This window comes from Vulpes lagopus, chromosome 5 (assembly GCF_018345385.1).
Source record: "Vulpes lagopus strain Blue_001 chromosome 5, ASM1834538v1, whole genome shotgun sequence".
NCBI lineage: Eukaryota > Metazoa > Chordata > Mammalia > Carnivora > Canidae > Vulpes > Vulpes lagopus.
In genome coordinates this window covers 5,107,765-5,119,188 of record NC_054828.1, presented here as the reverse complement: position 1 = coordinate 5,119,188, position 11,424 = coordinate 5,107,765, and the positions used below count along the sequence as shown (strand labels likewise).

Sequence of the window (11,424 nt, the reverse complement as noted above, 5' to 3'; positions counted from 1 at the left end):
TTCTGACTCGTTTTTTTGTTTTGTTCTGGGAAATAAGAGAGTTTTCATTAAAATATGCTACTCGTGCTGTCATGTAATGAGCTTGCTTTCAAAATAATATTTTCAGACATTCTCCATTTTAACATGGTGAACACTGGTAAGTAAGATCTACCTAAGCAAAAGCTCTTTGGGGTCCTAAGTGATTTTCAATGGTGCAAAGGGACTGTGAGACCCAAAGGTTGGAGAACTGCTCTCGGTCCGCAGGCATGTGAGCTGGGCCTGTTATACCAATCCGCAGACCCCCAGCACCCAGCACATCCACCCATGCAACCTGCCACAGGTGTATGGAGTGCCTACCACGTTATGTTGTTACAGGTACGATGATACAGCCATGAGCAAAAGGGACAAAACCTATGTGTCTGCGTCGTGTTGTTGGGTTAGAAGCTAGTGGGCTCTGTGCCCAATGAGAGTGGATGGGCTTTATAAGAAGTCAAAATTTCAATTAAGACACACACAAAGGTAGAAAACTGGACACATGGACAGCAAATATGACACACAACAGGTTAATATCTTTAATATATAACGAGCTCATACAAATTTATCAGACCCCGGTAGATAAGAGCAAATGACACGGACGATCCACAAAAGAGAAAATACAACTGCTTAACATGGAAAGATGTTCAACTTTGCTAGAAAGCAAAGAAATGCAAACTGAAACACAATGCTATGTTTCATATGTATCACTATTTCATTATTGTTTCAGATCAGCAAATATTTAGCCAGAGGATAATACTCAGAGCTGGCGAGATGGTACAGTGGGCACGTACATCCTGGCTGGCGGCAGTGTCGATGGATACAAACATTGCTGGAAACCAATCTGTCAATATGTAACAAGAGCCTCAGAGGTGTTCATATTAATTCAATAATCCCACCTCTGAGGATCTATCCTAAGGAAGTAACTTGGCATCCGGGAAAAGCGTTATGCACGAAGACATTCTTCCATTTCTGATGGTGAGAAATTAGTAACGGCATGGGTGATCAACCACGGGCACTACTGTCCGTCTACGTGGTGGAGGACACAGCCATGTCAAACTGAAATTAGTAAGAACATGTGACGGGGGAGTCCCCTGATACAAGTGAAAACACCTACACAATATTGTATTGTTACAGAAGGTAGTATCACTGCTACGTGGCAACAAAAAGAAGAAAAACCATGATGATGGAGGGGGGAGGGGGAGGGAAGGAAGGTAGGGGCCTGGCAGGAAAGCCACCAAAATGTTCAAATTTCACTTTCTCACTATCTTATTCTCCCAAATTTCTAGGTGTAGGTTTGCTTTGATAATGAAAAGACCCAGTACACGGTTACTCGCCCACGGAAAGGAGTTAGTGACGTTGCAGTGAGGAGCTAGGGTCCCTCCCACCTCCTCCACCTCGGCTGCACTGTGCCAGCCGCCACCACACCCCAGGTTAGGACCCCGAGAGACGCCACGGGGTGGTCAGCTCTGTCCACATAGCAGACCTGGCCTACACCCACTCTGATCCCTGGGCTGGCAAGCTACGCTGTTGACCAACAGGTGCTCTGCACTTCCTTCTGCGCAGTCCTGTCTCGTCTGCAGCTAATGCGTCCCAGGCACTGGGCATCTTCGTGTTTCTGCAAGGATTTCCTCCTCCTCCTCTTCCCACCCAAACTCCGCTGCTGGCCGTGGCCCCCAGGCGTGTCCTCTTATACACCCGTAGGGCTCGCCCCCTTAAAGTAGCCTAAGTACGTGCCCAACTGTCCCTCACATTTCTCTCTCCTGCGGTCCAAGCTGCCAGGACTGTGGTCACCCAGCAAGTGGTCGGTCATGCTTGACGGCAGGGGCCCACGCACCAGGAAAGTCATACCAGCACCTTCTGGGGAGGGTGGTTTGCACCCCTGTCATTACTTACTCATCATATACTTACCTGGGACCCATGAAACACGTCTTTGCTTTTTTCTAGAAGTCACTGAAATGTTTTAGGACATTACGTTAATCCCAAGGTCATGCTATGCGTCTGACCAGGAAGTCACTCCTTACTCGAAATTCCATCCCGAATGATGCCCTGTTATGCCAGGAGGCTTACTTACCAGATGGGGCAGCAGGTAGACCGGAGAAACCACAATACAGCTCAAATAATGTCAACACCATGAAAAACATAAAACTTGCCCTCACATGCACCGTTTAACACTACTAACTGCCTGTCCTTTTTATAAATCAATACCTTTTCTCTTAAATTTAGAGAAATTACAACCCAGAGTCTGTACACAGCAGCTCCCCTCCCTGAACCTCCTTCTTCAGCTTGACCCTCCCCCACCCGCAGTCTGGCTCTGGACTGCATGGCGCTTGGGTCCCCTCCTCTTCCACTGGGACCTAGGGAGTCTTTCACCAGGGCCACAGGGGATTCCCTGCGTGTGGGGCTTCTTCTGAGTCGGATGGGGGGCAACCCCCTGACCCTCCCATCTACTCACTTCCAAAGCTGCAGGAAGTGGTTCAGGTCACAGATGTGCAACAGCAGCAGTCCCGAGCCCCAAAACAAGCACCAACAACCGAAACACAAATCAGCACGCCAAAGGGAGCTGGAGCAGCAGCCTGGGTCGGGCGAGACACCCCCCCGTCCAGAGGGCCGGGGCCCGATACGCAGCGAAACCAGCCCGCCCCCCGCAGCTCAGGCCCTGCTGCACCCAGCTGCACAACTTAAAACGCTGGGCACACGCAATGCAAGCATCATGCGACTTCTGCGTGCCGCGTGGGTAGGCCCAGGGGTCAGCGAGATGGCAGTTCCCACTCCACTTCCATGCTGGGTCTCCTGCCCTCACCCGGGGCCCGTGGAAACCTTCACGATGCCTGCACCCGTTCATCTGCGGGCACCTCCATCCAGCAGGTGGACAGTAGACACTGAGCGCAAAGAGAAAGTGATCTGTACACCCCCCACTAAAGGTCCCACCCCCCAGAATGGTGGCCCCAATGTGTGTCTTCCCCCCCCATTCATGCTTAGTGAGCACCATGGTCCCACCTGAACAGCCGTGGCTGGAATCCAGGGGGGCCTGAAGCCTGTAGTCAGGCAGTTGTTCAGCAGGGCAATTGGGCTAACAGAGTTTACAATGAGTGGGTGGCAGTGGTCCACGAACCCCAGCAACCACTGAATATCCTTGACCTTGCAAGGCAGTGGCCGCTTCGAGAACGCAGTCACCTCCCCCCAGCATCATCAAAACTCTTAGGAAGAAAGGACCCTAGGACCCAACCTCTGGGTATCCCAAGACACAGGTCTTCAGGTGGGTACAGAGGTTATCCTTCTGCGGTCAAGCCAGGACCCTTCAGACAGGGTAGATGGACCCAGGGTGAGACACCCCATCTTCCCCCGTGGTCCAGGCCATCACATAAATGCAGTTCGTTTGACATTAAACATGGCGAAAGCATCGCGGTCCAGAGGGCTTGGCCAAGTCTCATTTAGAAAGTGATTTCTGAGCATCCCTTGTGAGGAACCAAAAGGCCATCCACCATAAGAGGTACAGCCCTGTCCCTCAGAATTAGGACCCAAGTGCCAGTTGTGTCCTGTCTCCACATTGGGACCAAGGTAGACTGCAGCTCTTTCCCCTTTACAAATGCCACCAAGGCCCAGTGGGACCATTGGGGAAATACACCTTCCTTAAGTGCTTCATGATGCATCCCAGAGGATTTGGGTCTCCAACTAGGAGTCTGTGTTTTCTTAGACCAAGGCTGGACACCTGATGGAAGAGCCCAGGCATGGGGAGGGCATGCTACGCGGGGCTCTGGAGACCCAGAGGTGGTGTAGGTGCCTGAAGGGGCTAAGGTGAAAGCCAGGTATCACCTGAATGGAGATGGGAACAGGTCTCAAGCTAGACAGGCCTATCGCCAAGTGATATGGGGCAAAGAGGAGGGGGTGATGGATGGCACACACTGGCTGGTGGTGGTTCCCACTGGGGGGCCCAGGGGAGCAGAGTGAACCACTGGTGCCTTCCCCTTAACCCGCTGCAGGCCTCAGGCAGAGATGTACATGAACTTGCTCCCTGTGGTGGCTCGATGGAACCATGCAGCGATCCAAAGTCACAATGAACTCCTGCGGCAGGCAAGTTCCAGATTCCCAGGATGCCCAGCGCTATCAGAACACTGGCAACTAAAGCTCAGCATTCCTGGAGGTGCATCCTCTGGGGGCTTCTCCATCGAGTGGCATTTGTGGTCTTTCCCGGGGGCAACAACGGGACATACTGACTGTGTTCACGCACAGAGCGAAGCCTTCCTGCCGTAAGTACTGACACTACCCTCCCAGCAGTGAACACCTGGCCACGGCAGCAGGGTCAAGGCCCTGCCGGTCTGCTATCTCCAGGCCTGGCAGGGCTGGTAGTCACCTACAGTGCAAAGCCAGACTCCCCTCCCCAGGTCCCCCAAACAAGCGACCAGCCTGGCCTAAGTGGCTCCCCTCTTATCGTCAGAGGGGAGCTGCCACGGGGAGGGGGGGTGCGCATGCCTGCACAGAGTGGAGGAAGAAGGTCCGTGAACCTAGTCAGGCTGGAAGAGTTCAGCCCAAGTGGTCCGCAACGGGCTGTGGAGTCACCGTGACCGAGTGGCAGAGTGGCGGTCACCAGGAGAGCTGGGGCTGCAAGCAGGAGAGGGACACATGCACTGTAGGTACAAAGCTAGCACAGACGACTGGGAAGCCAGGTGGGTGACATGGAGCCCAAGGGCGATGAAGGACGATCTCCTTATGGAACAGGTCTGGAGAGGCAGGAGGGAATGTCTTCAGACAGGGGAGATGCTGTCGTATGGATATTTCTTTTATGTAGCAAAGGGTGGATGCTGTCTGCGTTGCTGCAGAGGCGACCCGGCTGGTGGCCGATTCTTAGAGGTCCCGAGCTCGGGTGGGCAGAGCCGGCGCCGGACTGGTCCCGTTGGAGGCTGGATGCACCGGGCAGGGCCCCGAGCCGGTGGCAGCCAGCTGGCGGCACAGCATCTGCCGCTCGCGCACCGCCCGATTGGAGGCACAAGTCTTCCGGATTTGGGCGCGCCGCGCATGCCGCAGGGGAGACTTGTAGGTTCTTCGCAACTCGGCCAGGAAGCCCTGATAGTCGTTTCGCAAGGGGCTGTCGGGCTGCATGTGGGGGATCGCCCACTTCTCTGCCTCCCCAGTCAGCCGGGACACGAGGAACGCCACTCGCTCGGCCTCCCCGGGGAAGCGCGAGGCCTGGAAGATCATGAACCTGTCCATTTGCATCAAGAACCCCGCCAGCTGGCCGGGGTCTCCGGAAAAGGGCTCGGGCAGAGAGGTCGGGGGCGTGGTCATGGGTCGGGTCCCGTTGGAGGTGATGGCTGAGATGGGCGGGGTGATCTGCAGCGCCCCGGGGATGCGGGCCCTGGTGCGCAGCAGGGTCAGCTCTGCCATCACGCTCTCCAGCATGTTGGTGAGGTTGGCCTTCTCCGCCCGCAGGGTGGAGGCCTCCCGCCGGAGCGCCGAGTTGGTGAGGCGCAGGGAGGTCAGGGTGTCGATGACGTCATCCATCTGGGCACTGGTGGACGCTGCGGGGGCCGGGCTTTCGGCTTTTGAGGTCTGGGGTTGCACCATGGTGGCGAGAGGTCAGCCAAAGGCCGGGGCTGGAGGGCGCGAGGGGTCACGGGGAACCGGAGCACCTGGGCTGCTGGAAGTGGGGAGGCCCCGGCTGCGACCGGGGAGAGGCCGGGAAGACCCAACCACACGGGCGGGGCGGGCGGGGCGGACGGGGGCGGCCGGGGCCCGCCGGGGGTGCAGGCCCCGCGGGACGCCGATTCCGGGGGCGGCTCCTTTATCGCAAACCCCACGGGCCCAGGGCTGGCTGCTCCTGCAGGAGGAAAAGAGGTTTTCAGAAACGCCAGGGCTGCGCGGGGAGGGGGAGGGGGAGGGGGAGGGGGAGGGGGAGGGGAGGGGGGAGGGAGGGGGAGGCCACGGGAGGGGGAGCGGGCGGCGGCGCCCGGCCCCGAGCCCCCTCCCCGCGCGGGCCCCGCGCCCACCTGGCGCAGAACAAAGGGCGGCTGCACCTGCGGCGGCGCGGGCCCGGGCCGGCGGCGCGCGTACCTGCTCTCCGCGGCTCCCTCCGCGGCTCCCTCCGCGGCTCCGTCTGCCGCGCCGGCCGCGACCAAGATGGCCCGATCGGGGGACGCGGGCGGGCGGGCCGATGGGCCGATGAGTCACGGCGGCGGCGGCCCGCGGAACTGCTTCCCGGTCAGGTCAGGCCGGGGCGGCGGCGCCGGCGGCGGCGGGAGGCGGGAGGCGGCCTCGGGCGGGAGCGCGAGCGGGCCCCGGGGCCGGGGTCGCGGCGGAGGGAAGGGCGGGTCGCGGGCGGCCGCGGGGCGGGCGGGGCGGGCGCGGCGGCGGCGGCGGAGGCGGCGGGCGGGCCTCGCGCCGGCCCCGCTGGTTGCCATGGAGACCGCCCGCTCCCGCGTGCGCGGCGGCGGCCGAAGCCCCGCCCCGGAAGTGGCGCGCGCAGCCCCGCCTCCCAGGGCGGCCTCGGCGTCCGTCCGCAGCAGCCAATCGGCGACGCCCGGCGTTGCTGCTCTTTTCTTAGCGGAGATGCCTTCCGGTCGTCGTGCATCTTCCCGAGGCTGCGAGCCAAGCTCTTTTGGATACGTTCTAATCGTATTTTCTTTAATGGAACATGCTCTTCATATTGTAACTGGAATACAAGTTCAATGTAATGCATATTCATTGTAGCAAATTTTGACGCCAGAGAAGTTTTTTTCCCCCCTCTAAGATTTTTTATTTATTCACGAGAGACACACAGAGAGAGGCAGAGACACAGGCAGAGGGAGGAGCAGGCTCCGTGCAGGGAGTCTGATGCGGGACTCGATTCCCGGACCCTGGGGTCACGCCCTGAGCCGAGGGCAGATGCCCAACCGCTGAGCCCCGCCCGGGCGTCCCTAACGCCAGAGAATCTTTAAGAAGCAACTTTGTATCACTCAAGAGTCCCTCCACCTGAAGAGCACAAATAGTAATATTTTTGTAGTTCCACCCGGTCATTTTCCTTCCATATATTCTATGACAAAATATTAATTTTTGTACCTTACGAAACTTTTGTGACTCTGATAGCACACTGAATTTTGAGCATTTTCGCATTAATTTCAAAAGCATGATTTTCAGGTATTCCCTTGTGTCCCGCTGAAATCACACACCATGCCCCTTTTGATGGGTCTCTATCTTATTTCCATGTGAGGTTCTATGAATCTTACTTGTATATAAATCCCAGCCCTTCCTCTGCCAAGTTCTCCAGGGTAATTGCCTCGGAGTCAAGTTTCTGGGATGAAGAGTATGAGGATCTGGATGCTTTTCCCCGCTCGACCTCGTGAAGCGGCTTCTGGGTGGTCAGTCCCAGGCTGGGGCATGGCCAGAGAGAAAAGACATTCACCATGCCAGTCTTTGGAGAACATGTCTTCCAGGAGGCTGAACCACTGGCAGCCCCTGCATTCCTCAGGCAATCCTGGGACAGAGTCACTTCTCTCACACCTTTCCAGTTCTTGCTTGTATAAAATGGGAATTGGCACCTGAGGGTGTCAGTACTTGAAGAGGATAGGATAGTCTAGCAGTGCTCACAACTGTGTGCACCCCAGTATGCCAAAGTGTGCACATTTCGTGACCAGATGAAAACTTCTAGGACATAAGGGAAGAGAGGTGTTTCTTTTCTTTTTTTTAAGATTTTATTTATTTATTCATGAGAGATACACAGAGAGAGGCAGAGACACAGACAGAAGGAGAAGCAGGCTCATGCAGGGAGCCCGATGTGGGACTCGATCCCAGGACTCCAGGATCACGCCCTCAGCCGGAGGGAGGTGCTCAACCGCTGAGCCACCCAGGCGTCCCAAGAGAGGTGTTTCTTTAAACAACCTCCAAAGGAGAGGGGGCAGGAGCTGCATTCATCTCCACTGAGGTCAGTGCAGAAACTGACTTAGACCCCATTAGCCCTCCCACTTCTTCCAAACACACACAGGAATCCCCGTCTGCTCCTTTGAATCACCCCATAAATCTCTCTGCCTCAGCATCAGGGTTGTACGTCACCATATCCCTGAACACTATACATATGAGGGAAGCATCTGTGACAATCTCAGGTGTGGTTGACACTATAAATCCTAAATTTCTGGGTGCATTGAATATAAGGTGCACTGTCATTTCAGAAATGATGAAACATGAATTTAAGGAAACATGTAATTTATTTGTATTTCACGTTATTTCAAATAGGATATAAAGTGGCATCACATGAAAACAGCGAAATGAAAATCAGACGAGATCGGGCGTGTTCAGGGTGGTATGGCCGTAGACACAAAATGAAAATCAATAGTTTTAAAAATAAGAGAAGCAGGGGCAGAGTATTTGGCTTCTGACCCAGACAATCTGTGGTTCACCCTCTGAGATAGCTCTCTCTGCTCCAAACGGAACAATGATAAACTGTACAAAGAAAGTGTTGAGAGGATCTGACTGTGCTCAAAAACAAGATGAACTCCACTGTGGTCCAAAAATACAAACTTCTGAGTTTTAACAAAGCCATAGGCCTGCTGGTTGCTAGGTCCTGAGGCATAATGGGGACATAAGGCTGGCAACAGTATCAGGCTTTTTCTTTGAAGCCAGGGGAAAGAGGGGGTCACCTGTATGTCATAAAGCAGTCTGAAAAATCTGCTTTGACCATTTCATGGGGGCGACAGCTTCTATGAAGGTGTAACCCTGGGACAAGGAAGAGCACACAATATCATGAATCTCAAGCCCCCTGGCTTGGCAAGTAGACCCTAAGGGCCAGGAAGTGTGAAGCGCCACCACCAATATAAAACATGTTCTGTACTATGGACCAGGCACCACGGGTGCAGCCCCAAACTGCTAGACTGAGGAGGAAGGGGGCTCTAGAGGATAGGAGGGTTGTGTACACAGAGAATATACACACTCAGAAGGTGAAAGATAGCATTTTATCCCAAAATGAATCTAAAACTCAAAACTAAAGCCCATGAAGACATCTAATGCTAAGGATAGTGGCCACTAAAATTAATAATCATAATATAAATTAACTCCAGGTGAAATTAAAATAATAGAACAGTCTAAAAACAGACTTTAAAGGAAGCGTATTTAGGATCCTCTATAAGGCTATGAAGTAATAACACTTGTAAAAAGAACAGACATGATGTGGAGGGGGGGTAGGTCGGGGTCAAGAAGGCAAAAATGTAATGAGATGAGGTGGCAATGAAAAAGTACCTTTTAAAAGGCAATAAAGTCAACTTCCAGTTCCAGGAAGATGGAGTTAGTTCAGTCTTCCTTATTCTTTGAGCAAAACACAACAGAAAAGAACTAAAAAAGAAAAAGAGAGAGACTTTAAAAAGTGAAGAGAGAAAGGCAGATTGGCTAAGTTGTTCAGGACCCAAGGACTCACAGCAGTGAGTTCCTTGAGTATTCTTTTGCATCATACATTGCAGAGCCGGAGAACCTGGCAACCTGGAAGTGCCAGTGGGTACAGACAGAAATTTCCCCTCAAAAGCCTGCTCTTTCAAGCCAAAGAACCAAGAAAGCTACAGCCTAAGAAGGTAGAAAACTTTTAGACAATACTCTCAAAAGTCAAAGACAAAGAATCTGAAAGTAGCAAGAGAGAAGCAAGTGATTTTGTATGAAGTGTCATCAATAAAATAAACATCTGGTTTCTCATCAGAAACCATGGAAGCCAGAAGGCAGTGGGAGGAAAAATTCAAAACACTGAAAGAAAAGACTGTCAACCAAGATTTCTATATTCAGCAAAACCAGCTTTCAAAAATGAAGGAAAAATTGGGACACTCCCAAGTAAATAGAACTGGAGACCATTCGTCACCAGCAGACCTGTTCTATGAAAAATAACAAAGCGAGGTCTCAAAAATATGTAAAAGAAACAAAGAGATTAAACATTGTACATTAGAAAATAACTATTTCATATTTCAAAATAACTATTTCATTAAAATTGTACATTAGACAGCAGCCCGGGTGGCTCAGCGGTTTAGCGCCGCCTTTGGCCCAGAGCGTGATCCTGGAGAACAGGGATTGAGTCCATGTCGGGCTCCCTGCGTGGAGCCTGCTTCTCCCTCTGCCTGTGTCTCTGCCTCTCTCTCTCTCTCAGTGTCTCTCATGAATAAATAAATAAATAAATCTTAAAAAAAAAAAGAAAGAAAAAAATTGTACATTAGAAAATAACTATTTCATAACTATTTCAGAAGGCAGTAGTGGAGGAATAGAGAAACAAAAAAATAGAACATATAGAAAACAAATCGGCAGATGTAAATCCTACCCTATCAACAATACATTAAATGTAAATGAATTAAACACTCCCATTGAAAGGTCAAGATTGGCAAAATGGATTGTTAAAAATGATCCAATTCAAGGCTGTCTATGAAAGGCACATTTGCAATTGAAAGACACAAATTAAGTTGAAAGTAAATGAATAGGAAATGATATATTCCTCAAATTAGCCAAAAAAGAACTGGATTGGCTCTACTAACATCAAACAAAACAGACTTTAAGGCAAAAATTGTTACTAGAGAAAAAGAAGGAGACTTTGTAGTGGTAAAAAGATCAATCCACTGAGACAACAAGTATGAACACATATGCACTTAACAATAGAGTCTACTGCTTCAAGCCTTATCTACAAATGTCTAGCAATCAAGAATGTATAGTCTGGGGGCACCTGGGGGGCTCAGTCGGTTAAGTGTCTGCCTTTGGCTCAGGTCATGATCCCAGGGTCCTGGGATAGAGCCCCACTTTGGGCTAGAGCCCCACTTTGGGCTAGCTGCTCAGCGGGGAGCCTGCTTCTCTCTCTGCCCCTCCCCCTGCTCTTGCACTCTCCCTCTCTCTCTAATAAATAAATAAAATCTTTTTTTAAAAAATGAATATATAGTCTAAACCAGTGAGATTGAATTTAAAGTCCAGAAATAAACCCTAATATTTATAGTTAATCACTTTCAAAAAGAGGACCAAAGTATAGTCATTCCTGAGCAAACTAGCTATCCATAGCAAAGAATTAAGTCAGACTCCCTACCTCACACCCGATACAAAAATTAGCTCAAAATGGATCAAAGACCAAGCAAAAGAGTTAAAACTACCAAGGTCTTTGAGGAAAACCTAGTGATAAATCTTTGTAATCTTGGGTCATGCAATGGCATCTTAGATATGACATCAAAGTACAAGTGACAACAGAAAAAAAATGGTAAATGGCATTTTTCCCAAATTAAAAACTTTTTGTTTCTTTTTTTTTTTTAAGATTTTATTTATTTATTCATGAGAGAGAGAGAGAGAGTCAGAGATACAGGCAGAGGGAGAAGCAGGCTCCATGCAGGGAGCCTGATGTGGGACTCAATCCCAGGTCTCCAGGATCAGGCCCTGGGCCGAAGGTGGCGCTAAACCGCTGAGCCACCCAGGCTGCCTAACTTTTGTGTTTCAAAAGAT

At 51.7% G+C, this 11,424-nt stretch overlaps 1 protein-coding gene across 2 annotated transcripts; it reads right to left on the bottom strand.

The window, feature by feature from the left end:
- Positions 1 to 528: 528 nt before the first annotated feature.
- Positions 529 to 6,303, bottom strand: RTL6 (retrotransposon Gag like 6). Of its 2 annotated transcripts, none has more exons than XM_041756633.1 (2): positions 6,000 to 6,303; positions 529 to 5,830 (listed from the first exon to the last, which is right to left on the bottom strand). In XM_041756633.1, the coding sequence occupies exon 2, from the start codon at positions 5,575 to 5,577 to the stop codon at positions 4,858 to 4,860; it is 720 nt and encodes a 239-aa protein (XP_041612567.1). In that variant the 5' UTR covers positions 5,578 to 5,830; positions 6,000 to 6,303; the 3' UTR covers positions 529 to 4,857. The 2 variants fall into 2 exon arrangements, with proteins under 2 accessions (XP_041612567.1, XP_041612566.1); XM_041756632.1 differs by having other exon boundaries at positions 6,064 to 6,303.
- Positions 6,304 to 11,424: the final 5,121 nt, after the last annotated feature.

Excerpts from the sequence above, each read along its gene's own strand:
- RTL6 (XM_041756633.1), bottom strand. The coding sequence starts at position 5,577 with ATGGTGCAACCCCAGACCTCAAAAGCCGAAAGCCCGGCCCCCGCAGCG.